Raw genomic sequence first — 27815 nt, 5'->3', positions numbered from 1 at the left:
CAACAGGTCACCCCGAGGGACGGGGCTGTGTCTGCCTAGCTCCCGGCTGCTTCTTGAATGTTGCAGGGATGCGTGTCTGTAAACTCCGGTGTCAGGGAGCCCTGTGCTCTTGGGGGGCTCAGCGACCCACTCTGAGATGTCTCCCCACAGCCCAGAGGGGCCAAAGGTCCCCTGGGAGGCCCCACGAGAGGGGAGGTCTTCTGGCGACGCTGGCACTGGGAGCCGCCCTCAGCAGGACTGAGGAAGTGGTTCCAAGCTTTAAGGACGTTCCTGACGGCGGGGCAGCCAGGGCCTCTCGGGCTTGGGTTTGCTGATGCAAAAGAGAGTCTTTCAAGAAATGATGGTGATTATACGTGATGGGTTAAAAAAAAAGTGTCCCCATTTGCCCAAATGAAAACACTGGCGGGGTATTTCCCTGGTGGTCCAGTGGCTAAGACTCCCCAGCCTGCAATGTAGGGGGCCCCGAGTCTGATCCCTGGTCAGGGAACTAGATCCCACATGCCTCAACTAAGAGTTCACAAACTGCAGCTAAGGCCCGGTGCAGCCAAATAAGTAAATAAACATATATTAAAAAAAAGAAAAGAAAACACTGGTGGGACTTCCCTGATGGTCCAGTGGCTAAGACTCCATGCTTCCAATGCAGGGGGCCTGGGTTTGATCCCTGGTCAGGGAACTGGATCCCACAGGCTGCAACTAAGAGTCCACAGGCCACAACAAAGACCCAGCGAAATAAGTAAATTAATAGAAAAAAAGAAAACACACTGGCAATCCTGGATGGTCCCCTAAAGGTCTGGGGGCAATTTTAGGTCCACGAAATCTTCAATACTACTCTGTCGGGCTGTCGGGACCAGGGGATGGGGTTTGGGGATCATGGAAGAGGCTGCTGGAAAGGCGTGCCCACCCCACCCCCCACATACGTGTACATGCATGCATTGATGTTGTTCAGTCACTCCGTCGTGTCCAACTCTATGTGACGCACTGCAGCAGGCCAGGCTTCCCTGTCCTTCACCATCTCCCGGAGTTTGCTCAGACTCAGGTCCAGTGAGTCGGTGATGATATCTAACCACCTCTTCCTCTGCCACCCCCTTCTCATTCTGCCTTCAGTTGTGCATAGGTGTAGACAAAGCAACACAGAGACGCATACCCAGGCACAATCACACACGTGCACGCACAGGCCCACACAGCCATGCACATGCACATCCTCTCGGACAAAGCCCCAAGAACATCCAGAACGGGTCTGGTGTCCCGCGTCGAGGAAACGGAGGCTTATGAGCTCCCTGAATTTGCAGGTTCAATCACGGGGCTCTGAGGTTGGACCCTTGAGTTTCTGGGGGCAGAAGTCATGTGGACAGCGTTTGGAAGGAAGATGCCATGTATACAAATTTATTCAGATGCATGTTCAGTCTTGGTGAATCTGTGTACATTTACTTTTTAAAAAAGAAATGGTTTCCATAAAAGGATATTCGGTAATCACCTCATCTTTAATACAATGTTTATATACAAAAACCCCATTTCAAACTACTTACTGTACAAGAGAAAGCAGAAGCATCAGATGGCATGATTTTAGCAAATAACAATAAGCTATGACACCTGCGGACGTCCCTCCTAATCGACAGCTGACGGGAATGTCCGCGCTCACCAATCACACGTTCAAGACAAACATGTTCGTGTTTTAGCCCCTCCCTTTGCTGGAACATTTCTCTTACGTTTCTCTGCGTGCTTGAGAAATTTCAGATCATCTCAGTTAGTATAATGGGGCTGCAAATTGAGACTATTCCTATCAGCTTATGAGGTTTGTTTTTACAAGTTTTTTAAAATGAAAATTTCCAACAGTAACATTCCTGTAAGTAAAAATATAGAGAAGTGTTACCAAAATAGAAGCCTTTATTAATAAAAATCTTTGGTAGTAACAGTAGTTTAAATTCTTCTCAATGATATTTGGTTAGCTAATAAAATGAATGCCTTCCACCTTTGAGCTACAGAGAAAAAAACCCTTACATCCACTGTAGAACTGATTAAAAAAAACACACAACCCAATAAATATGCTGAAGCTGCAAAAGTACCCCTGGGAGCCTTAAGATGTCTCAAAACCCTGAAGCTGTCTGCAGAAACGCCTCTGAGGTCAGAATCCCTCACAGCTCATTCTTCTGTCACCCCGCGGGCCTTCCTGGTGGCTCAAACGGTAAAGAATCTGCCTGCAATGCAGGAGACCCAGCTTCGAACCCCAGGTCGGGAAGATCCCCTGAAGAAGGGAATGGCAACCCACGCCAGTATTCTTGCCTGGAGAATTCCATGGACAGAGGAGCCCGGCGGGCTAATGTTCATGGGGTCTCAGAGTTAGACACCAACCAAGCAGCTATCGTCTTCTCTTTCGGTGTGGTGGGGGGAGGTGCACGGCTGACAGGGGGGACCCCAGAGGTGCCTGTCACTGCTCACGCAGAACACCCGCACCCTGCTAGTTCCCTAAGAGTAAAATCGGGGTTCCCGGGCTGTCTGGGTGACACAGCCAGGGCACCTCTCATTTTGAGCAGTGCCTGGTGTCTGAACCTGTGGAAGGAAAAGGTGATGAAACAATCTCACTTTCTCCACCTAGAGACAGGTGACGTCCTTTGGAACGGGCGTCAATATCGTTTATCCCTCATCCATTTCTGCTCTCAAATCTCTCACCAGCTTTTGCCCCATGCCTTGGAATGCCACCTCACCTTTCTTACGGCAGCAGGAGGGTTTAAAGAAGATGACTTTTGGGGGCTCACCTCCCAACTGCCAAGGAGACCCCAGACTCCAAGTATCGCATCCACAAAACACCTGCATCTGCTGCATGCCACCCTGCCCCAGCAATCATTTTGATTAACGCTGAACACTAAACAGAACAGGATTCCCTGCATAATGGTTTTGTGCAAAAACAAGAGAAAACAAAACAAAGTAGAAAAATGAGAAACGCTGTCCTACTAGAAGGCGGTTTTCCAGGTTTGCCACAAACCCAGGAGCCCCCGGGCCAGGCGGGTGTGAGAAGCCGCCCGCCAGGGAAGGAGAGCGCGCGGCTGGGGCTGCCCAGCGGCTACAGGGAGCCTCCGGGGAAGTCGGGGCCGGCCGGGGGCGGGGGCGGGGCGGCGGGGGCGGGGCTGTGGTTGTTGCAGGGCTCCGCCTTCTTCCGGTCCTTCTCCATCCACGTGTCCAGCAGCTGCTGCTTGCCCTGCTCCTCCCGCATGAACAGCTCCACCATGAGCACCTTCTCTTTGTGGATCTGCTGGCTGATGTCCTTGGGGATGTCGGGGATGACCCAGTCCACAAAGTCGCTCATGAACATGACCAGGTTCTGGAAGGAGAGTCGGTGTCGGGGGGGCTGGGAAGGGCGACCCCGGAAACGCTTCCACCTCCCCCTGCGCCCCACTGGACACCACCTTGCCCCGCCCATCACCCCGGCCCTGTGACCTCAGATACACCTTGCAGCTACCCGGCCTTGGCCTCCCCGGAGGGCATAAATGAGACAGGAAGTAGGGCCTCTTACACAGGAAAACCGTCTGCATGATTCTGAATCTCCAGGCTTAAGAAACGATCTGATTGGTTGCGCTTAGTCGCTCAGTCGTGTCCGACTCTTTGCGACCCCATGGACTGTAGCCCGCCAGGCTCCTCTGTCCATGGGGATTCTCCAGGCAAGAATACTGGAGTGGGTTGCCATTTCCTCCTCCAGGGAATCTTCCTGACCCACGGATTGAACCCAGGTCTCTCGCATTGTGGGTAGATTCTTTACCACCTGAGCCTCTGAGAAGCCCAAGAATACTGGAGTGGGTAGCCCATCCCTTCTCCAGGGGATCTTCTTGACACAGGAATCTAACCAGGGTCTCCTGCATTGTGGGCGGATTCTTTACCAGCTGAGCTACCAGGGAATCGGTTACACATCACTAAATACAACAAGTGCTAAGGCTTCAAAGGAAAATAGTTAAAATGCAAAGAACACAAAACAAATGGAGCTTAAACCATCCCTGAGGACTCTGCAGGCCCTTCTGCCCTTTGTCAGGCCTCCCAGGATTGCCCTGAATCCATGCCAGCCGCCTCCCTGCTTACATATCTGGTCTGTAGCCTGCAGACAAGTTGGCTTTCATAGACTGATGGAAATCTTTAGTTTTCAAACTTCCATCTGACCAGCACTTGTGAGCAGGTGTGGCTGTGTTAGTTGACTGGCCACAGAGGGTGCCGGTTCCCCCGTCCCCCATCATCTTTCTTGGTTCATGCTCCTAGCCCCCAGCTGTGGCTGCTGACACTCACAGCTGCCTGTCTGCAGGGAACCTCCCCCTCCAGCCTCCCCATTCCCAGCCTGAAGCCAATGACAGGCCACGTGGGCAGACCAGAGGTACTCTCCTGCATCAAGGTGGGCCCACTGTGTGGCAGGATTCAAGCTCTGGCCCAGATCCCCTTCCTGCTGAGCAATGCCCCCACCCCCCGCCCCACAACAAGGCCTTCCCTCAATAACCCGCTTGCACCAGAATCCTTGTCTCAGGCTAAGCTTCTGGGGAACTGGGTCCCAGACACTAGTCGGACTGCAGTGGGTTGTGGAAGGCTGGTGGTCGAGGCAGGGGGACCTGCGGGCTGGCGGTCCTGGTGGGGGCCACAATGTGTAGAAGGGGCAGGGCTGGGGCTTGACCCCAGTTCCTGGGATCCCAGGGCTAGGGGGACACACCGGAGGCAACCCCAGCACGACCTTCCCAGCTGGGATCTCAGTGCCGTGTGCACCGGCCGGCTTCCCGGTCTGGATCTTGGTCCCTGGGAATTGCTCAGTCTCAGGCCTCCCCAGAGACTGGGCCTGGCAGGGCTGGGTCCCCTGTCTGCTGGAGGTGGGGGCTGGTGTCAGCCAGGACCCTGCCAGCCCTGACCACCTCCCGTCCCCGCCAGCCCTGACTGCGGGGGCATCTTCTGCTGCACAGTGCGGGGGTCGCTAAGGGGCTCCCCTCTCGTCTCCTTCAATAAAGACGACTTGTGTTTAACTAGACCTGCCTCCTCCATCCTTCTGGTCCCTTCCGCCTTCCTTTAACTCAGGAGGGTATGGGACCTCTCCTCCTTGCCCAGGGCCTGGGGTCACCAGCACCACCTCACACCCCGGGGTGACCAGGGTGAGTCCTCCAGCCTCCAAACCCCCGACCCTGGCCAGTTCCTGCCGTCCTGACCCTTTACTGGACAAGAGCACCTCCTTGACGCCTCAGCCCCCAGCCCTTCCAGGAGCCGAGCGGGCCCTCGCACCTGGAAGACGATGACGAAGGCCAGCCGGGCGGCCAGGACGGCCCAGAAGTCCTTGGAGATGTCGTACTTGTGTTCCGACCACGGCGGCTCCCGGTAGTCCTTGTACCTGCAAAAGCGAGGCGGGTCTTCGGGAGGAGCTGGGGTCCGGCCCCGCTGCCGGGCTCATGTCAGGAGAGCCTGGGGCCGCCTGCAGGGCAGCCCCAGCCCCGCCAGCTCACACAGTGTGGGGGCTTCTCCCCACACCGAAGGGGATCCTGGTGCCCATGTGGGCCAGGCAGGCCTGAGGGGGTGGCCCCATAAGCCCAGCTGGGGGCCCACAGAAGGGGGCTCTGGGACCATCTGGCTTGGGTGTCCCAAACTCTGAAGGCAGTGCAGCCCTGGTACCAAAAAGAACTGCCCGCCCCTGGAGACTCCAGTGGGTCACACAGAGGGTGTGGGGCCTTCTGGGTGGAAGGGGGTGGGCTCCCTTATCCGGAGTCTCTACCCAGGCCCCCAGCGTCCACAGAGCTCCAGGCCGCGTGCTGTGAGATCCAGTGTGAAAACTGCTTCTCCGGGCTTTCCCCTCTGTGGAGGAAACTGTTGCAAAAAACCAAACGTTCTTGCAAAGTAGCCCAGGTATGAAGGTTTAATACACAGTTGGTGCGGTCAAGGCACCAGGAGGCTGTCTCCAGGTACATCCCGTCCCCTGCCACCCTGCCAGCCCCAGGACCTGAAGGGCGCCTCCCCCCAAGTGTTACCTTCTTATCTCCGAGTGATAAATACCCGCCCACCCGGCTTCTTATCACTTTTAGATGTGGCTCTTGACGCCCTGCTGGGAGACAGCGCTCACTCCCAGGGTCCCCCAGGTCCCACCTCTGCCCCTTGTACGGCGGGAGCATGGGGGCTTCCATGGCTCTAGTTCTGCTTTTTTCTCAGAGGTTCAGAGATGCCCGAGGTGGGGGCAGAGAAAGAAGAGGAACCCGGGGTTCTTTCCCCACCTAGGCCCCCCCAGCTGCTCCCAAATTTGGGGTGCCCGGCTTTAATAGGGCCGACCCTCTGTGTGTGTGAAGAGCTTCCCCAAGGACGTCTGAGGAAGCCCTGGCCGGGGCGGTTTGCAGGTGCAGGGTCGTAGGTGCACTCTGCCCGTCACTGAAAAGCCGGGGCCCCGTCGGGGGGCCAGGAGGGGAGGCCCCGGCTCTGGAGGTGTGGGCCTGGTACACCACGGACCTGGCTCCCGCCTCGCTGTGTGTCCCCGTGGCATCACTTGACCCCTCTGCGCCTCAGCCTGGCATTCCCTCACTGAGTCACGTCCCAAGAATTCCCTGAGCAGCGCCATTCCGGGGTTAGGGTTGGTGGGGGGCACAGACAGGGGCCCTCATCCATAGAGCTTCCTGTCTTCTGAGGCACCAGGACGGACGGCTCAGAGAGCCCGTGCAACAGTAAGCTGCCAGCCCCAGAGACAGGAGCGGGCGGGGAACGCTCACGCTGGTGCCAGCTGCTGGGCCGTGCAGAAGCTGCACAACCTGATCTGTGGGAACAAGCGGCCACTGCGCTCCCACCGTCAGCAGCCGCACACCCCTGCTCCTCCCCCTCCTCCCGTGCTCAGGGCCAGCCGCACTAGGGTGCTGGGAAATGTGTTTGCACTACCTGGCGAACTCCTACACTTACCTCAAAGCCCACTTTTAGACGTGTCCAGATGCCAAGCCCCATCACCTGCACCGACCTCTGTCAGAGACGATCTTACTGTTTTCCCGGCTCAGCTCTTGCACTCAGCCTGCAAGCTCCCCCCACGGGGGACGATCCTGCCCTCTCTGAAGCTGGCTGTGAGCATTCAACGAGACCATGCTTGTTGCAGGGCAGGGATACACGGCAGCAGTGATCACAGCTCTCAGCTGCTTTGTTCACACCCACGGCCGCAGGCTGGGCTGGGTGCTGCGCCACCTGCAGCCAACTCCCCTGGGAGGTGGCCTGACAGGGAGCAGCTGGCAGCATGGAGCTCACAGCACTCACAGGACTTAATCGTGGCCAATGGACAGGTGGGCCTGACTAAAGCCAGAGTCCCAGGGAGCAGATAGGGCTGGCCCATGACCTTCCACTTCTGTGGGGGAAAGGTAGCAAGGGTCTCGCTTAAAACGGGGGTGTTTGGGTGGCCCAGGAGCTAAGAGTCTGTGCTTCTAGTGCACGGGGCCTGGATTCGATCCTCGGTCAGGGAACTAGACCCCACATGCTTCAACTCAGAATCAGCATGCGGCAGGGAAGACTGAAGATCTCACGTGCCTCAACTAAGACCTGGCAGGGCCAAAAAAAACAAAAAACAACCCCTACAAACCCCCGGGGTCTTTGCCCCGTCTCCTCAGCCCTCCTGCTGTGTGGCCAGGACTCCTAACCAATGCTCGGATGGGGGGCTGCTTTGGAGGGCTGGGTGCCTGGGACCCCATTCTCGAAAACTGATGCTTACCCTGTAAACACCAACATTGACCTTTTGAGGGGATTTATAATAAAATGACCACCTATCTCCCTGCCTTCTTTGTTCTAAATCATTCTTCTCTGAAATTCATTTTGAGTTAAATAGGTCAGCCTGAGCATGTTCTTGGCGTGAGGCGTTCAAACAAAGCAAGAGAGGTGAGCGGGGGGGCCCGAACCGGAAGCTCGGGGGTCTCTGGGGCCCGGGCCTGGCGACAATGGGGAGGAAGGGACCTTGAACTGTTGCCCTTGACCCCCAGCTCTCCAGGCTGACCCTGCCCACGGCGGCCACATGGGAGTTGGAACAGACCACCCGGCCTCTCCTTGATGTATCTGCTCACATCTGTGTGCCCTGAAACGTGCGGGGGGTGAGCTTCTCAGCAGCAGGCAGCGTGTCGTGCTGTGTATTTGCATGTTGTCTGCCCTCATTGGCAGGCCTGGCTCCAACTGACTAATGTTCACCGCTGTGCGGGTCCCAGAGTAAGTGCAGTCCCTGCCCTGACTCGGAACACACAGCACGTCCTGTAATCTAATCCCTGGGTGGGGGGTCACGGGGCGCAGGCGCTGGTCAAAGTCATCAGCCGCACCTACAGCGGGCGGGCCCGCCTGCCGGCTCCAGGGACCCCAAGTGTGCTGTTTTCCATTGCTGGGGCTGGTTGTTTTGTTTCTCTTCTACAGCCACCAGCTACTGCTCGTTGCTGTTAGTACCCTGGACCCTGGCAGCTGCCTCCACATCCTGCTGCCAGGCCAAGGGTGTGAGGACAGACAGGTGGGCCTGACAGAGCTGGGTGCACAGAGAGCGCGGACAGGCGTGGAGCAGACACCGTCCTGCGGCTTTGCGACATGTGTTCTGGTCCCTGTGGTCTTCCTGTTCTGAATCTTGGGCGGTTTAGACGGTCAGCGGGCACTAGCCGAGCTGCGGTCACACTGTCTGCACTCTGCCCCCTGCTCTCAGCCTCGTCTCAGCCCGTGGCCCATCACACCACAGTCCTGTTTCCTGAGCCAGGATATGGGGCCCCTGCCCGATGCCTCGGTCTCACCGTCCACCATGCTGGGCCTTTACACTCTACGCTCCAGAGCCCACCCGTGCCCACCACCCTGCCTTCACCCACATGCCCTCTCCCTGGAACACCCGCCCCCATGCCCCCACCCTTCCCCTAGGCTCCCAGCTACTATTACCCCTTTAACTGGGTCTGTTTACGCTTCTGCTGTCCCCCTGTACAAGGTCCCTGGACAGCAGGGATCATGTTGCCCGTTCCCGAGTCCCCAGACCCGAGCCCCCAGCCCCTAACCCCTCCAGGCTGGCACATGGAAGATGCAGAGTGAGTGGCCAGGCCTGGCTGTGCCCTCGCCCCCACCATCCACATCCCATCCCTGCCTCCGTCTCTCCTGGGGCACTCCCCGTCTGCTCTGAATGACTGTCTCGGGTATCTGTTGCTTTTGCCCACCCAGCATCCATGATCCCTTGTTTAAAAACCCCAGTTTTCCTCAAGATGCCCCCAAATCTATGGCCACAACCCCACACCCTGGCACACAACCCAGACCTCACCAAAGAGAGACCCCGCACTCTGGCAACAGTGATTGGTTCAAGGAGGGCCTGTGACCCAAGGCAGGTCAGTGAGACTCAATCCTAGGACTTTTGCTGATTAGTGGGAAAGAAATATTCTTCCCACCAGGACTTTGGAGTAGAAAGGACTGCTAGGGGATTCCCTTCTGCCTGCCAGAAAATGATGCCAATGTGCAGGAGGCATGTTGAGAGGCAGTGTCAGAATGGGGCTGGATGACAAGTGGCAGCCCCTGGATCCAGCCGTGCCTGAAGCCATCATGGACTTCTTAGTTAAAGGAAATGATAAATCACCTCCTACCTCCAATCGATGGTGAAGGACAGGGAAGCTGCAATCCATGGGGTTGCAAAGAGTCACACACGACTGAGCGACAACCAACCTCCAACCCAGGAATCTTTTTTTTCCTTTCTCTGAAGCAAGATTGAGCTGTTCTGTGATTTGTCTGGAAAGAATTCTGGCTTGAATTGGGGTTTTTCCAGAAGCCCCACAAATGGGGCTCTTTAAAGAGAGTTGCTTGGGATTTCCCTTGTAGGCTGGCAGCCTTAGCTCTGAGCTCCCAATGCCGGGGGCCTGGCTTTCATCCCTGGTCAGGGAACTAGGTCCCACATGCTGCAACTAAAACCTGGCACAGCCAAATAACTATGTTGGAAAAAAAAAGAAAGAGAGCGTTGCTGGGTGGTACCTGCAGATCTGCACTTCGTAGCCCAGGTCCAGGGGGTCGCTGGGGGCCGTGCCGTTCTGGAAGTCGCTGACGTTGAAGGAAGAGAGGGTGTGGTTGACAAAGCCATGCATGGTCCCCGTCTCGCTGTACATGTAGAGGTACACCAGGCGAGGGATGAAGTCGGACGTGAAGGAGATCACAAACGCCTGGCCAGGGAATGGAGCAGTCAGCACGGCCCCCAGTGGGGAGGGTCACTGCCCCACCCGAGCCTGGGCAGCGCTGCCCTGGGGCCTGGCCAGTGACCCACGTTGGCAAACGTGACCCCATGGCCCCGGCTCGCCAAGTGAATGAATGAAGGGTTGGGGGCACCCCCGTCAGCCCCTCCAGCATCCCGAGGAGAGCACTGAGAATGGGGACAGGGCGCCCCTGAACGAGGAGGCTGGGGGGCAACGCTGGCTGCCTCCTGCTGGCTGGGTGGCCCTGGGCAAGTGCCTGACCTGTGTCCGCATTTCCTCTTGTCAGACAGGGCTAACTGCACCCGTGGGAGGTGCCTCTCCTTCCTGGCTTGTTTGAAAGGGAATGAGGCAGGGACGGAAGGTGCCTTGTAGACTGTAAAGCCCAGACCCAGCTCCCTCATGCTGGGACAGTCCCCGGGGCAGCGTGGTGTGATGCCAGTGTCGGGGCAGGGACCCGAAGGCCTAAAGACCAGCTCTGCCTCTCGCTGGCTGGGTGACCCCGGGCAAGTGGCCTGACCTCTGTGTGCCTCAGCTGTATCATCTGCAAGATGGGGCACTAGCCCTGCCTGCAGAGGCCACGCGTGCACTGCTGGGCGGTCTGCGGAGAGGCCTTAGCAGGGCCTACAACGTTCAGGATGCTGCTGTCACTGTTGTCGTTGCAGCTGGCTGTTCTCACGAGATGCCCCGCTTGTTCCCGGCTGCTCTGGTCACAGCACCCCATGCTTACACTGCACACAGAAGGACTGTACCTCCTTAAAACGTGGCCCCCGGCTCAGCCCGGATGGGTGGACAAACTCTGCCCACAGCCTCCCTTTATGGACGGGTTTCAAAGCCTTGAGCCGGCAGGAGGGGGTGGCTGATGGGGGCGGCCTGCCCGCAGGGACAGCAGGTCCCAGGGGTCTGAGGGTCCCTGTCTGGGCTGAGCGTCACTTCCTGTCAGCCCCATGACTGACCATCTGCTCGGGGCGGGGGGTGGGGCGTCTGCCTGGCCCGCCCCAAGATGCAATGTGGCAGCTTCTGCAGGGCTCAGGCTCGGCCGGTGGGTTGGAGGGGTGAGGCCACAGGACTGCAGACACTCTGAGGTTCTCATACTTGGGGTTCACGTGTCATGAAGGTGAGGAGCAGATGCAGGGGCGGAGAGGGCCATGGTGGGGTGCTGTTCCCAGCAGGCTCACACGCGCACAGGTGTGTGTGTGTGTGTGTGTGTGTGTGTGTGTGTGTGTGTGTGTGTGTGTGTGTGTGTATGTGTGTGTATGTATTTGGCTAGCAGGTTCCTCTTCTCTCCATGTTTCATTTCTGAAATCTTTTTTAAAGAGCAGGTGTGAGCTTCCCATAAAGGAGAAAAAATTAACTGTTTTAAAGGGCAGAAGAGCTGCTGATGAGGACTCTCTCTCTGGGTCTCCCTCTGCCCTGTCTGGCTCTATCTCCTTCTCTCAGGACCCTGGGGAGAAAGGGGGAACTTAGGGGCCAAGGTGGGCGCAGTGGAGGGTGTTGCCCAGGGTTGTGGAGAACGGCTGAAGAGCTGTGTCATTCCCGCTCAGAACTCGCCCCCACTCCTCAGCAGAACCAGGAGGCACTCCCTCAGCGGGGCTGCCCAAGACTGCAGGCGGAGACCAGCTTCCCAGAAGGGGCCCCATCTGCGCGGCGGCTCGGCCAGTTGAGTTCCCCACGTCACTTACATTGATGATGACGGCAAGCTTCCCGACGCCTCTGAGGATGTTGTACCAGATTCCTGGGAGAGGGGCAAAGAAGCACAGGTTCAAGACCCTCTTTGCTGGGGCTCTTAGTAACTTGGGCAAGCTGGCGGCAGTCTGGCCTTTGCAGGGGCTGGTCTGGCCCTCTTGTGGGGCAGGTCAGACTGGTGGTAACTAGGAGTCATTTGGGGAGGGCCCGGGGTAGCCTGGTGAACGGCAGAGCCCTCAGCTTGAACGGGCTCATCGGCTGTTTGTAAGCCAACTAGATTAACAGAGGGATGCTTGGAAACACCTGGTTCCCAGTTCTAAACAATCTGCCATGAAGCTGTGTAAACTATTGACTGGTTTTTCTAGAGAGACGAAGATTCAATATAGATGTAGCTTCCCCTCCCCAAAGAGTCCATGCAGCAGTAATTAGAGATGAAATTCACAAAATTTGGTGTCCAGAAGCTTTTACATAACTCTAGTGCTAGGAGTGCCTGCTCTTTGGAAGGAAAGCTATGACAAACCTAGACAGCGTATTAAAAAGCAGAGACGCTACTTTGCCAACAAAGGTCCATATAGTCAAAGCTATGCTATTTCCAGTAATCATGTATGGTTGTGAGAGTTGGACCATAAAGAAGGTTGAGTGCTGAAGAATTGATGCTTTTGAACTGCGATGTTGTAGAAGACTCTCAAACCAGTCAATCCTAAAGGAAATCAACCCTGAATATTCATTGGAAGGACTGATGCTGAAGCTGCAATACTTTGACCACCTGATTTGAAGAACTGACTCACTAGAAAAGACCCTGATGCTGGGCAAGATTGAAGGCAAAAGGAGAAGGGGGTGGCAGAGGATGAGATGGTTAGATAGCATCGCTGACTCAATGGACGTGAGTTTGAGCAAGCTCTGAGAGATGGTGAAGGACAGGGAAGCCTGGCGTGCTGCAGTCCGTGGGGCTACAGAGTCGGAGATGACTGAGCAACTGAACAACCACAGTGATGTTAAAACCATACTCAGGGAGAGGCCAGATGCAGAGCCAGGGTCAGGAGCAAAGTCAGGGCTCCTAGCTAGTGAGGCCAGGAGCACATCTTCAGTGAGGTACAAACCATCTCCTTCCAGACACCCCCTTGGTCCATCACCAGGAGAAGCAGGGCTGTACCTCATCATAGGGGACTGTGGATGACCACACAGCACTTGGAGCATCTCCAGCTGCCCCGCTGGCCTTGCTCCCAGCAAAGACGAGAACCAGGAGGCCCAGGAAGGAAGACTGAGGGCCCACGGTCGGCCCCGCTCCTTAGGGCCCCAAGGCTGTGGCTCCTGGAAAGGGGCCCAGCATCGCTCGCCACCACTGTCCCCACCCTGACAGCATCTGATCAGGTCAGGAACACATCATCACAGACTTGGGGCTGAAACTCTGTCCCACTCACTCTCTCCCCATGCCTGGAGCCAGATCTGAGACGGTGACAACAGAAAGGGCTGGGGGGACAGTGGCAGGGTGGGGCATCTTCACCCAGGGCCCATAAGGCTGTGCACGGGTGTTCCTGCTCTTGCAGTGAGTGCCCGTTTGCGGGGTGCAGGCTGATGGTCGGCAGAGACTGCAGGAGTTCAGGCCCATGTGCCCCAGAGTTGGGAAATCACCGGCTCAGACCTAGGCCCTGAGGGCAGGTGTGAGGGCAGCTTCCCAGCCCCGGCCAGGGACTACTCCATGAGGGCAAGCGTTTCCAGTGCCCCCAATATGGACCTTTGTTGGCAAAGCAATGTCTCTGCTTTTTAATATGCTGTCTAGGTTTGTCTGGGAGACTTTCCAAACTTTTCCAGAGCTTGCACAAACTCACGTTCATTGAACTGGTGATGCCACCCAACCATCTCATCCTCTGTTGCCCCCTTCTCCTCCTGTCCTCAATCTTTCCCAGCATCAGGGTCTTTCTCCAATGAGTCGGCTCTTCACATCAGGTGGCCAAAGTATGAGAGCTTCAGCTTCAGCACTGGGTAAGTGTTTGTTGAGTGACTATATGAGCATAGAAAGTGCTTCCAACCAGACTCTTCATGCCCAAGCAGCGGTTGCCACATCCAGGGGTCGCGAGGGAGTTTCATCAATCTTGCCAGTTACTGAAAAAATGCTGTTGCTGTTGCTTACTCCTTTAGTCATGTCCGACTTTCTGTGACCCCATGAACTGTAGCCCACCAGGCTCCCCTGTCCGTGGGATTGTCCAGGCAAGAACACTGGAGTAGGTTGCTATTTCCTCCTCCAGGGGATCTTCCTGACCCAGGGATAGAAGCTACGTCTCCTGCATTGGCAGGAGGGTTCTTTACCACTGAGCCAGCGGGGAAGCCCCACAATGTCAATGGGTGTATACAAATTGGGACGATGTGTTTTTAAAAAAATTTACACTAGCTGCTTCTGCAAGAGCCTCAGCTCCCAGCTGGCATCTCCGTGACAACAGTTGGAGGCCGCTGGCAGTGGCGCCCCCTTCAGGTCACACCATGCACTGCAGCTCTCTCTCTACCAGGCCAAGTCCCTTGATCACCACAAGTGACTTCAAGAAACACATTTATCCAAACCCAGACCCTACTAAAGCGTGGAGAAGAAAACCCTCCAAGGGCTGGGTGTTTCAAGGGAACCAAGAACAGGCACTCTTGTCCACTCATTCATGGGGTCCCACACAATCTGAGCTTGAGAACTCCGGGTGGGGATGCTGGAGTGCTGGCCAGTCCGGCAAGTTGAGGCCTCTGGGCATGGGGCTCCCTTGGGAGTTGGCTCCTGAGCCCAGCAGGAGGAAACGAGTCTGTCAATGAGCTGAGAGAGGTGACAGCAGGAAATGGGGATGGCGTGGGGGAGATGGCTGGGCCAGAGAGAGCGCTGCATGGCGGGAGACTGAGGCTGTCCGACACGTCCTGTGGTGTTTCTATGCCCAGGCCGATGGTTCTCTGTGTGACCCCCACCACCCCCACCCCAGAATCCCGGGCTCCACGACGCCAGTTCCAGCCCATGGGATTGGCCTCTGCTGGAGTCTCAACCCACTGGATTATTCGAACGCACGCCGCATGATGAGAAAGAACCACTGTCCTGACGACCTCCAGTTAAGTGCGAGGGGCTGATGCTGCCTGGGGTGAATCTCAGCCTCCTTCTGACATCTTGCAGGGCTCCACCTCATTTCATCCATCTCCTTCTTCAATGCCGAGCCTGGTTCGGAAGAACAGTCTAGGGAGGTATTTGGACGTGCCTGCTGGCTTGCAGCTCCCAGGGGCTGAATGCAGGAATGGTTTCTCACCCGGGAGGCTCTGAAGAGGGAGCCCAAGGGCAGGAAGACGCCGGCCCTGGGTGAAAGGTCAGGCCTGGGAGGCTGGAGGCTGGAGCCCACGTGTGCAGGGGCTGGGTCCCCTCGGCCACTGCGCCTCCCTCTCCGTTGCTGAGCGGAGCGCTGATGGCACTGGTGCTTCCTCCACACACTCCAGGGCCTCTGGGTGCAGTCACGGGGGCCGCAGGGGCCCCTGTCCCTTCAGGGCCCCACATGGATCACAGGAGGAACACAAAAGCCTCTTCAAGGAAAGGTTACGGTGGAGGAGCCCATAAACAAACCCAGATTATGCTTCAACCAGCGGGGCAGGAAGCAGGAAGTCAGTAGCTGATCCGTAAGCAGCGTCGCGCAGCCGTGAGCAGAGACCCCGAGGACGTGCTCCAAGCCCTGTTGGAATGACACCAGGGCCAGGGAGGGCTTGGGGGGGAGCACGTCCTGGGACTCGCTTCCATCCTGGGGGGCTGCAGGGTTTGGGGTGCTGCTGTGGGGCATGGCCGCGGCTCTGCCAGGCACAGGATGCCAAAGCAAACAGTAGCTGCTGTGGACTTGCCTGGGACCTCCGGGTGCCTGAGAATTGGGCCTTTGTAAGGAGCAAATGGTAGGAGTGGCGCTTTTTCTTCATGGCCACTGGGCACGGGCTCAGAATTCCCAAGGACCGTGCAGGGAGTGCCTGCAGGCTGCCGTGTCTGCCCCGTCCACGCCACAGGCGTGCCCTCACGGAAATGTGCCAGGAGGGGCCGAGGGCTTGAGCTAATCTGGTCCAGCTCGGCTCTGCTCAGCACCTGGCCTCAGCCTCCCCATCTGGAAAGTGGGACCGAGGATTCACCCCAGCATCCTCACCAGGCTCCTTGGGGACACAACAGCAAAAAGCCCCAGGGAAAGTCCAACATCAGACACGGCTCCCTGGGCCATCCTCAGAGCAGTTCATGGGGCGCTTCAGAGAGCCCTGGCTTCACATCACCCTGATCTCGAGGTTGTTGTTCAGTCGCTCTGTTGTGTCCGACTCTTTTCGACCCCATGGACTGCAGTCCACTTCCTGGGGTTTGCTCAAACTTATGCCCACTGAGTCGGTGATGCCATCCAACCATCTCGTCCTCTGTCGTTGGGGGATCTGCAGATCTGGCCGGTGGCCCAGAGCGGCGCCCGGCCTGTGTCTGGAAGGCCCAGGAGGGAAGAACCGCTCTCACACGAGAAACTGCACCTTTCAGTGAGAACCCTGCACATCGCCTCACAGTCCACAGAGACAAGAACGCCTACTCTCTGGCCCTGCATGGAAGTGTGAGCTGGGCTCTGACCCAGCACAGTGGCAAGCGCACTGCTCTGGATGGCTCTTACCCGGCCCCGTGGCCCTCAGAGTCGAGGTGTGTGGGGCAGAGGCTCACTCCGGAGCCACAGGCGAGGCAGCATCAGGGACCCCGGGAGCCAGAGAATTCACATCCTTTTACATCCTTCAAAACCACAAAGTCTGGTGGAAAAGGCATCTCTTGGCTGAGTCTTTACTGGTTGTCTGGGTTGCCCGGACAGGAAGGAGACTTAAGTGTCAAAACACAGGGCAATGACCTCTGTAGGGGAGCTGAGCTCAGACGTCCCTCCTGGTGGAACAGCAAGTGTTCCTGGACCCTCTTAAGCTTGGGCCCAGCAGGTCAGACACCACGGATCCCAAGGCACAAACGTGAATCAGGTGAAATCACCGATATCTGAGCATGTTTAAATGGTGAAAATGGCTATTTCATCCAGTACAACCTGAGAAGGTGCACTGTGTGAAGCAGGATTCCAGCATCTCGGGGACTGATGGTGGAGAATCGGTCGGTGGGGGCCACACCACAGGATGGAGCACCGGCCAAGGAGTCCCTGGCCTGGGATGCGAGGACCTAACACCAAGGGCAGGAGGAGCTTTTGGAAGGAGTGATAACGGCTCTGCATGTTTGCAGGATTATGTTTGGGCTAAACAGTGAAGAGTCTGCCTGCCATGCAGGAGACCCGAGTTCAATCCCTGGGGTGGGAAGATCTCCTGGAGAAGGGAATGGCAACCCATTCCAGTATTCTTGCCTGGAGAATTCCATGAACGGAGTAGCCTGGCGGGCTACAGTCCGTGGGGTTGCAAAGAGTTGGACACAACTGAGCAACTAACACAGAGGTCCAACCCAAAGATCTGTCTGTCTGGTGTGCACCTTTAACTTGGTGGAATGACAGATGACACCCCTGACACAGTTCTATCTTGTTTGGGAGCCAGCACAGAACTGGCACAGGTGCTGTTCTAACTAAAATTGTATTCAATAGGAAATAAAAAGAATGCATTTTGTAATTTTCCATCTCATTTCAAGATAAAGTTCCAATAAGGACTTTTTGTTTTCACCCTGAAAACTGAATCTCGGTTTAAGTTGATTCTCTTTAAGATAAGACGGGCATTGTCCTTGCCGATGAGGGCTGGCTCTGTCCGAGGCATGTGTGGGTCTCTGAGCCCTGCCCACTAGATCCCCCAATTCCTGGACAGATGGGTACCCACGTCTGCTTGCATGCCTTTGGTGACAGGGAGCTCACCACTGCACAAGGAAGCTGGCTCCATTTTTGAGGTCCCTGACTATTCGAAAGTTATTGCCGATGTTCAGTGTACAGTCCCACGACCCCCAGTGCCTTAGTGACTTGGGGTTTGAAGGCCCAGGTTGCTCTTGATCCTGACCCGCCAGGTAGGTTACACCATGCTCTTCCTTCATCAGTAGAAGGGAGGGCTCCCTCCTTTATCTTTTCTGTTAATGTTAAATGACTACATGATACACTGTGTAGGAAGACACTTGCTGGGCAGCTAACACTGTCTTTCCCAGTGGTCTGGCTCTGTGCTCTGGGCCCACACAGACATTTGGGGTGGGGCAGGGGTGCTGGGGACCAACAGAGAAAATGCATCTCATGGACCTGCCGGAGCAGCAGGCTGGGGAGACACCTAGTCATCTGAGACCTGAGCTCTTCTCTAACGTTCTCTGTGGCCCACACATCTCAGGAGTTGGGGGGTCGGGGTTCCCTAACATTCTCTGTGGTCTGCATATCTCAGGAGTTGGGGGGTCGGGTGGGGCACATGCATCCCGCCACCCCTGCCTCGTGTCTGAGTCTCCCTCCAGGGCAGGTGCAGTGAGGAGTTGGGGCCCCACCTGGCCAGCTCTGCATCTGGCTTCCGGGGAGTGGGATCCTCTCCCCAAACTCAGGGTCTCCACTCCCAGGACCCAGACACTCACCGATGTCCTTGGCTCTGACGGCCACCGGCCTTCGGAGCTCAGTGACGAACTTCTTGGCGTCCAGGCGGATCTCAATGATGTTGTTCAGGAGCGCGAAGAGCGGGGCCAGTGGGAAGGATGCGACAAACAGGGTGACGAAGCCGAACTGGATGACTGCAGAGAGGGGCGGCGGTCAGCACGTGTGCCCCCGGCCCAGGGCGGTGGGACCCTCGCCCTGGGCCAGACGGCGCCCTGCCTCCCGTGTGTGAGAGGGGATCTTGGGACAGGCCCCGTGGCCCTGGGTGACCCCAGGCCAGGAATCGGGTTCTGAACCTTCACATTGAGTCTTGAATAAAGTGCGTGTACTCACTTATAGTCTGATCATGAAAAAATTTACCAGTGATGGGGAAAGGGTGCCTGTGAGCACAAAGGCCCAGACTCAGTCACTCTGTGTCCGGGCAGGGAAGGGGCCCTAATGCCTCCTAGGACCCGGGGTGGGGGGCCGGTGCCAGCATCACTGCGGCGTCCACTCCATCAGGCCTCGGGGAGCCAGCGGGGAACAACCGTCCGCTGTCCTGGACATTCTCGCCCCTCTGCCTCGTTCCCTCTATCTTTCTCGTCATCTTCATCATTGACCAGCCGACTCCGGGGCACCTTCGGCCTCTGAGGTTCTAGCCCACAGAAGTCCAGTGCCCGGGAAGGTCAGGGAAAGGTTGCTGAACGGAAGCAAGTGCGGGAAGTGGGCTCAGGGATTGTACAGCCAGACGCTGTCCAAGGGCGCTCGGTGCCAGGCGGTAAACAAGGAAGCCGGCAGAATGTCACCCGGGCCGGCAGGCTGAGTGTGGCCATTGTTAGTGGGTGGGCGGGTGGGGCTCGGGGTGAGCCTTCATCCCGGCGCGGGGTTGCTGGCCCCTTGCGCCCCACAGGGGCTCTGTGGGGTGCTTCTGGGGGCAGTGGTCTTGTCTGAAGGCTCTGCAGATGGTGGAGGTGATGAAGGCTCCCCGGGGGACCAGGGGCCACTCAGCCCTGAGGCTGCAGGTTCTCTGACTCCAGAGTGACACTGCCTCATCTTAGACAGACAGGCTGGGGGAGGGCCGTGAGGTGCGGGTGGGGCGGGGGAGAGGGCCGGTCCTGCCCAGCCCGGACTTGACTTCCTTCTGCTCCATCCCAGTTGAGTCAGCCTGGAGGCGGAGACCAGCGGGCATGGGGTGGGCTGCTCCCTGGTGGGCAGCGGGGGGCTGTCCCAGGAATTTCATTTCACCAAACCCCAGAGGACCCTGAACTCTCCAGCCACCAGGAAAATGGAAATCTGGGGAAACGATGGAGCAGGGTCTTCCAGTTGATCACAGGCTGCAGTTCTTGGTGTCTATCTCCCACGGGGTCAGGTGGCTGGCAGTGGAGACCCTCCTCCAAGACCCCAGGATGAGTGTCAACAGGCAGGCAGGGGGCAGGCCTGGGTGGGGGGGGGCACCCGCAGGGCAGGGAGCTGCACGCCTGCCTCTGGTTCAGCCCGGAGTTGATTCTGGGAAAAAACGGGGGACGCCACGGGACCTCACGTGGTCTCCTTGTTGGGAGTCTCAGGGCTGTTTCTGTACTATCATCTGAGAAGCTGGGAGTGACTGACTGCCCCCGGGGCTAGAGCAGGTACTACTAAAGGGAACTACTCCTACACTCCAAGGCCACCCGGCCCGAACCACCTCACCCTGCAGAGCAGTCCCTGGCTGGCTCGCCCAGGTGCCTGTTAAAATGCAGAGTCCAAAACAAAAACAAAAACAAAAACAAAACAAAACAAAAATGCAGAGTCCTGGGTCCCACCCCAACAGACCTGGAATGGGCCCCAGGAACCCGCATTTGAGCTAAGGTATCCATGGTGGCCAGGGGACACAACACTTGGGACCCCTCCACGTGCGTCTCCGCCTTCGCTTGTCCATTTGCTCTGAACACACACCAAGCACCCACTGTATGCCTGGACCTGTTCTAGGAACAGGGGGTACAGCAGTGAAGAGGGAAAAAGATCCTAAAGGCCAGCTTTCACAGAGCTTCAAGTCTACAGGAGAGACAGATGGAGGGGCAGTGAGAGAGTGCCGGGGAATAAAATGTCAGCTGTGGGGAGAGGCAGAGAGCAGGGCCTGGGGTGCCCCGTCACACACTGGGGAGATCCCTCTGGTGGGGGACGTTCTGAGCAGAGCCCTGGAGGAAAGGAGTGATGCACCAGGGGAGCGAATTCCAGGCAGGACACAGCTGGTGCAAAGGCCCTGAGGTAGGCGCGACATCTATGCATTTGGGAATAGGAAAGAGAGGGCTTCCCTGGTGGCTCAGCAGTAGAGAACCACCTGCAATGAGGAAACGTGGATTCAAACCCTGGGTCAGAAAGATCCCCTGGAGAAGGAAATGACAACCCACTCCAGTATTCTTGCCTGGGAAATCCTACGGAAAGAGGAGCCTGGTGGGCTATAATCCACGAGCTCACAAAGAGTTGGACACAACTGAGCAACTGAACAACAACTGCAGAAGGCCAGGGTAGCCTGCGTGGGGGGTGGAGGGAGGTGGTGTCCGGATGCTCCAAGTGGCTGCCATGTGACCACGTCTGGCAGGCTGTCTCTCTCTCGCCCCAGCCCCGGGATTCATGGCCCACCCTGGGCACCGCCCGTCCAGAGACAGCTGCGGGTGACAGGGCTCAGTCCTGGGGTGTCACTCGGAGCCCTGGGCAGCCGCTGGCCCGCCCCGCCCCGGCCCGGCCCGGGAGGCCCCCGTGACTCACTCATCTCCATGTACTCCGGGGTGAGGCCCGCGAAGGGCTCCAGCGTGTAGTCCACCTCGTACCGCTGCTTCTTCTTCACGTGCTCGTCGTGGTCCGCGGGGCTCTGGTGCTTCAGCCTCAGATATCGGATGAACTTCTTCATTTTCCTGGAGGACGCACGATGTCGCCCCGGTTAGGCTTCCAGGAAGGTGGGCTTGGGGGTGTGACCCCTCTAGGTTGTTTTGAAGCCTGAACTGACGTGTCTGTGATGACCGCTCTGTTGATGGGCTAGCTCCTTTGCCCTCTCCCCCAGGGGCATGCAGGGGGCAAGTCTCACAGCTTCATTTCTGACATGAGGTGGTGGTATCCAGACTTTTTGGCACCACGGACCGATTTTGTGGAGGACGATTTTTCCTCGGACTGGAGGGGGGGTCATGATTTCTGGATGATTTAAGAGCATTTTATTTATTGTGCACTTTACTTCTAACCTTAGTTGCTGCTGATCTGACAGGAGGTGCCAGTCCTCGGTCCCGAGGTTGGGGACCCCTGACATTAGGAAACGGAGGCTGGGGAGGGCCCTAAGGTGTCAGGGGTCTGGATGGGCCCGAGCAGACTTGGGTGCCTTGGACCACAGGGACCGGCACTTGGATTTGGGGGCACTTATCTATATCCTTTTCGATGAGTCGAAAAAGACACTGATGCTGGGAAAGATTAAGGTCTGGAGGAGAAGGGGACAACAGAGGACGAGATGGCTGGATGGCATCACCGACTCAATGGCCATGAGTTTGAGCAATCTCCAGGAGATGGTAAAGGACGGGGAAGGCCTGCGTGCTGCAGTCCATGGGGTCGCAAAGAGTCAGACAGGACTGAGCGACTGAACAAAAACAGTCTGTATCCTGCATCCTCGGCCACTGGGAGAGGAGGCGTCACCTGGCCTCGCCCCTTCCCTCATCCACCAGGCAGTTGTTCCTGCCCATCTTCCTCGTGTCCTCACCACCTCCCTGTTTCTGGTGCCCCCGCCCTGGTCCAGGCCCCGCGTCACCTGCTGCCCTGACCACCGGGAGGCCTGCCCCCGCCCGCATGCTCGCTGAGACCCGAGGCCGGAAGCTACTCACGGGATGCCGATCTCAAACAGGTTGTTCTGGATCAGCTGCTTCCCCAGCATGATGATGCTGAGCTGGATGCAGAGCTCCATCAGGCAGCCCCCCGGGGCGCACTGCAAGAGAGGGTCGCATCAGCCCCCGCCCCGCCCCGCCCCGCTCCCTGCGAGGGGAGGCTGGCTCTCGTGCTGAGGGCTGAGTTGCGTCCTCCATGTCCTGGCCCCTGGAACCTCACAGTGGGACCTCATTTGTTAGCAGGGTCTTTGCAGACGTGACCGAGTGAAGATGCAGTCATGATGGTGGAGGGTGGGCCCTGCTCCAGTGGCTGGTGTCCTTTGAAGAAGAGAAAACGCACAGGTGCACGGGAGTGGGGGGAGGAGGTCCCCTGAGGATGGTGGCAGAGACTGGAGAGGCACATCTGTCAGCAGGGGACATCGAGGATGGTCAGTGGCAGAGAGAGCTGGGAGAGACCTGGAGGAACCCTCCCTAGAACCTTCGGAAGGAGCACAGCCCTGCTGACACTGTGATTTTGGACTTCTGGCCTCCAGAACTATCAGAGCTTAAAACTGCTGCCTTAAGCGACCTGGTCTATGGTGTCTTGTTACAGTGGCCCCTGGGGTTAGTTTAACCTGACCAACAGGCTGTCGGGGCTGGAACCAGACCTGGAGACAGAGCCCATCGGCAGGGCTGGGCAGCGGTCTCGCGGGCTGGGGCCCGTGCAGCTGGGAAGCCGCAGAGTGAGGCAGCTGGCCACCCCTGTTAGGCCTAATGCCTTGTTCCCTGTGGGCTTGTACCACCATAGGCTGGTGGGGGCAGGGAGCATGAGCAGGTGACAGAAGCTTAACTTGTCCAAGTGGTGGGAACTGAGGGGATACTGGGTGACACTCCACGGCACAGCTGACCCTCTCTGAGCCCTGGGCCAAACTTCATACACCAAAAATTGCCAAAAAATTTATCTGGAAGAGCCATCATTTCATTAAAAAAATAAAGATGCTCTATGCTTTATTCTATTTCATGAAGACATTTCCCCCAACTTCTCCAACAATTAGAGAGCTTGACAGGGTGTCATCCTACGTAAAGGACTTGTCAGGTAGTGGGGAAGCACTTGGAGAGCTTTTTACAAATATCTTTTACTGTGGATGAGGCCTTGGGATGTTCGGGGCCAGTACTCAGCTGGCTGAAGCTCTAGACTTCACCTCAGGCAGCCAGATCACCCAGTACCTAATCCTCTCCACCCTGTTTCACATGATCTTATCAGGAAGACCCGGCCCTTTCTTTCTCAAGAAAATGAACTATTCTGGGAATTAGAAAAGCCGATTAGTTTCCATGAAACCTGAACCGCTGATGGGCCCTGAAGTGTGGCTTGGTCTGATGGAGCCAGTGGAACAAGTCTGGGGGCCAGGACTCAGACACACCAACTAGACCCACAGTGGCTGGAACCGCTGAGTAGGAACCAAAGATGATCCACACAGTGTTTGGTGGGGTGAGAGATGAGCGTTTCAACGTTGAGGTAAAAGAATTGTAATTGAGTTTTTTTTTTTTTTTCTCACTAGTTCACATTAACCAAAGAGAAAAACATTCAAAGTCTTACAGAAATAGAAGAATAAAAAAATAGGTGTAATTTTTTTGGTTTCCATGACCCTGAAGAGACATTCTCCTTTTAAGCTGACGCTATATGGATATGCCATGGAAGACTGAAGCCCACCCCAGCAGCTGGATAAGAGAGCAGGGGCCTTGTGGGCTGGGAACTGAGGTGTGCTGTGTGAACCAAGGTGGGGAAGCAGAGCGGGACCTACCTCCTCCATCCGGAAAGATCGGAAAATGTACACGTAGTCGCCCGGGCGTCCAACAAACCTGCAATCATGGGGTCAGTTAGAGAGGGGCGAGCAGGCTCTGGGAGGCCCTGAATGTGGGAGCTGGTCCTTGTCTGGTTCCCCAGGTCAGAGCCAATGATGGGGGTCAGTTAGAGTGGGGTGACCGGGCTCTGGGAGACCCCAAAGGTGGGAGCTGGGTTGTGTTGTGGGTCCCCAAGTCAGGGCGCTAGAGTCCACAGGTTTTCCCCCTGCCGGCTTCATCTAAGAACCAACCACAGTGGCTGTCTTTTGGTTGAATGTTCATGTGATTCTCAAGCCCGCAGGTGGGTAAGAAGATGTGGCTTCAACAGGAAACCAAGAGGCTGAAGGGCAGATGGAGGGAAGGGAGCTGAGGGGAGAAGGCAAAGGAGTCTGAGTACAGACGGTGCCATGACCACCACAGCAGGGTCACGGAGCCATGCTGTGGACCACAGACAGGCTGGGGTGGGGGTGGCCGCCGAGGCTGCCTCTCAGTTTTCTGTGGGGTGTGCGGCTGGGAGTTGTCTGAGAGCCTGCTCCATTGCTGTGGGCACTCTCAGGGGGGCCTGGACACCTTGGCCCAGCTCTGGGACCCTGGGAGGGGCGGGTGGTTGTGGCATTTGTAAATCGCATGATGCTGAGGATGGAGCCTCTGGGAGGGGTTCTGGGATCTGACTGGCCAGGCCCTGGCTAGGGCAGGGGCGGGGGTGGTGGGGAGTCATGGTGGGTGGGCCACAGGCCCCTAGAAACCCAGGACAGCTCCAGAGGGTCAGGGAGTGGGGTTCACTCCACCACTGGCCCAGAAAACCAGCGGCTGCCCTTTCATACCTTCTCTGGCAGCCCTTACCTCCCCAGTGGGGAGCCCCTGGAACTGGCTGCCTGGAGCCCCGGCTGTCTGGAGTCCCCAGCGCCTGGGGTCCCTCTTCCCCAGGGTCCCTGCCCCCTGGGGGCCCCACAGGAGCCAGGCCTCTGCCTGACCCCAGCAGCAGCAGGAGCTCACTGACTGCTCCGCTTTGGGCCTGGGTGCCTCCTGCCTGCGGGGAGATGGGGGTGGGGGGACAGGTGAGCCTTCTATTGGACGGGGAGGCGCAAGCTGGGGAAGGCGGTGCGTCTGAGTCACCAAAGCAGCCCCTACCGGCCTTTGAAGAAAGCCACGTAGAAGATGGGGGTATAGGAGTTGACAAACTTGAGCAGGAAAGCCTTGAAGATCAGCCTCTCCTCGAAGCTCTTCTCCGTCTTTGGAACCTCTAGAGGGAGTGAGATGCAAGTTGCTGAGCCATGGCCCCGGTCCAGGCAGGTCACGTCACTGGGCCGCCAGAGGGGCTGAGTGACCAGCCCAAGGCCCCAGGGCAGGTGACGTGCGGCTACCTGGATCCAGGGCCCGGCTGGGGCACTCACCTATCTTGGTGAGCCATCTGGCTATGCAGCCGTACACCTCGTCCAGGAGGATGATGACCACCAGGTTGATGATGACTGCAGTGGCTGTGACCGTGACCCGGATGTTGGACCGCACGGACGGGGAGGAGTTCATGGCTAAGGCAGCGGCTGTGGAGATTCTGTAGATGATGACGCCGAGGACGATGGCGAAGGTCACGGCAATCTGCGGAGGGAGGAGGGGACACTGTTGGCGGGACCCCCTGGTTTTGGACCACAGTCTCCGGGTCCCTGGGCCCTGCTTTCCCCAACCTGGGAGCGCTTCAGCTTCAAAACAATGACAGGCATTTCATGTCACCCACCAGATGCCAGGGGCTTGATGGGTGTTAATGTCATAGACTTGTGAGGGGCCAGATTCTGTTTTATAGAAGAGGAGACTGTTGTTCAGAGGGGTTGGGTAACCAGGCCAGGTCATCCAGCACACGAGCTGGGGCTTTCCTGGTGGGTCCACCAAGCCTGGAGTGCACGGCTCTGCGGGGGCCTGCGGTGAGAACCTTGCCCACCTTGCCCACTGTCCCCAGCAGGACACAGGGCGGCTGCAACCCCAGTAACTGGCTTGTGTGCTCGCAGACTGACTATTTGGGTCGGCTTCGCCCCCAACCTGGGTGACCCTGAGTGGGAGCAGTGATGTTCTCAATGCTGTTGTGGGAGGCAGGTGGGGCATGGGGTGGTCTGGTCCCCCCAGCAGTGCTGCAGGCCTGCCTGGGACAGATGGATGGGCTCCCTTCTCCTGATCTCCCCAGGAGACCCCCACAACCGTCCAGCTCATCCCCCATCTTGACAAACCCACCGTTGCACCAGAATGTTCCCTAAAACTTGGAGCCTGGCGGCTGCTTGAGAGACAAGGGTGGGCGTTGGCTAGGGTGATGAGTCTGTTCGGCATGGAGCTGTCTGTCTGCCTGCCTGGGCTCCTCTTCCTTACCTTCAAAAGCCCTGACTCACCCGGGAAGACCCTGTCCTGCCTTAAGGGTGATGACGCCTGTGGATTCTAGTCCTGAGGCGGCCCTGAGGGTGGAGGGCGGCTGTGCAGGGCAGTCACCTGAGCCTGACTGCGCCGTGCTCTCTGCGGGTCCCGGTCCCTGAGCCTCACTTCCATGGAGGGTGCGCAGGGGACCTGCCCTTGCCGAGACGGCCCCTCGCGGCTCCCGGGATGGCCCTGGAAAACCGGGGCCGCGCTGTGTGCCTCCTGGATGCAGCTTGGCAGGGCTCTGCCTGCTTCACCCCAGAGGGAGGCTGCAGCAATGGGGATCTCAGGAAGCTCCTATTTTAAATTTCCGCCTGGTGACTCCGCTGCTGCCCACGCCTGTGGGCGACTGAATGGTGACCACACCCACCTGGGGAACGTCCACACCCCACACCACACCCCAAAGAACGGGCTGCCCTGTGGTGAGGTGTGGGTACCACTCCTGCCAGCTCCCAGAATGAGGACTTTCCTGGGAAAACCCCGTGCCCCTGCCAAGAGGCCCCACCCCCTAGGGGAAGGCGTCACCCTGGGCTTGGAGACGCCCCTCCTGCATCATGCGGAGGGGTAGACGGGGCACTGGGCCTGCGAGGAGACTCAGCAAAGTGCCCCCTTTCCTGCTGGTGCACCCCCATGACCACCCTATAGCTGTGTCCCCTCCTGGAAGGAAGGGGCCTCAAGGGCCAGGGTTTGGACACATGAGCACCTTCAGGACCAGGAGCATGGGGGCACCTGGTAGGTGCTCAACTGATATTTGTTCAGAGAATGAAGCTCCTGTGTTCAGGACAAGACTGATTCACCTGTGATGGGGATACCAGTCCCTCAAGGTCTGCTGGTTCCCTCCCCACTATCCCGCCTTTGCTGGGAGTGACAATGTGCCCATTTCCCAATCTCTGTGCAGACAGGGCTGGCCAGCGCAATGTGAGCAGAGGTGTGGGCAGGCCCTGTGGGAAAACACTTTCAAAGAGGGGCTGCCTCCACTGGCATCCATCTCCTTCCCCTTTCTCTAGCCTGGAGAGTGGAGGTGATGTTGGAGGTGAGCAGCCATGTCATGACCAAGAGGACATAGGCACAGACCAGAGAGGTCAGTGCCTGCTGGCATCATGGAAGTGCTGGACCAGCCCTCCACTGCCTACACCTTGATTCTTACTATGTAAGAAATTTAAAGCTCCCTGAAGACGATTCACAGAAGTGACATGTAACCTGAGGACTCCTGTCCAAACTTGCCGTGGTGCAGAAGGGCCCACAGCCTCCCACCGTCTCCATCCCCGTGCTGGACCTTCTATGGTCACACCGATTCTTCTCTGCCAGGAGGGGCTGAACCTTGGTGCCCGAGTCCCGTTTCCCGTACCCCATCCTCTGCTGGTGAGCTGTGGGCAGGGGCCACATCGTCCCAGGTTACCTCTCGGCACCACTCATGTGTGTCT

General features: G+C 57.5%; 1 protein-coding gene across 1 annotated transcript in view; it reads right to left on the bottom strand.

Moving 5' to 3' along the window:
• Window positions 1–1397: 1397 nt before the first annotated feature.
• ANO1 (anoctamin 1) overlaps window positions 1398–27815 on the bottom strand; it is a 169761-nt gene continuing 143343 nt past the window's right edge. Inside the window, exons 19-28 of the mRNA XM_065937963.1 lie at window positions 25392–25593; window positions 25129–25240; window positions 23958–24015; window positions 22177–22277; window positions 21083–21228; window positions 18343–18495; window positions 11819–11871; window positions 9925–10109; window positions 5236–5341; window positions 1398–3316 (exon numbers count right to left, since the gene is read on the bottom strand). Of these exons, the coding sequence (XP_065794035.1) occupies window positions 3059–3316; window positions 5236–5341; window positions 9925–10109; window positions 11819–11871; window positions 18343–18495; window positions 21083–21228; window positions 22177–22277; window positions 23958–24015; window positions 25129–25240; window positions 25392–25593 (1374 nt within the window). The 3' untranslated portion in view covers window positions 1398–3058. The remainder of the gene's footprint in view (window positions 3317–5235; window positions 5342–9924; window positions 10110–11818; window positions 11872–18342; window positions 18496–21082; window positions 21229–22176; window positions 22278–23957; window positions 24016–25128; window positions 25241–25391; window positions 25594–27815) is intronic.

Source organism: Muntiacus reevesi, chromosome 5 (genome assembly GCF_963930625.1).
Source record: "Muntiacus reevesi chromosome 5, mMunRee1.1, whole genome shotgun sequence".
In the NCBI taxonomy this organism is placed as follows: Eukaryota; Metazoa; Chordata; class Mammalia; order Artiodactyla; family Cervidae; genus Muntiacus; species Muntiacus reevesi.
Note: the sequence above shows the minus strand (reverse complement) of the source record. Positions and strands in the feature narration are given on the sequence as shown.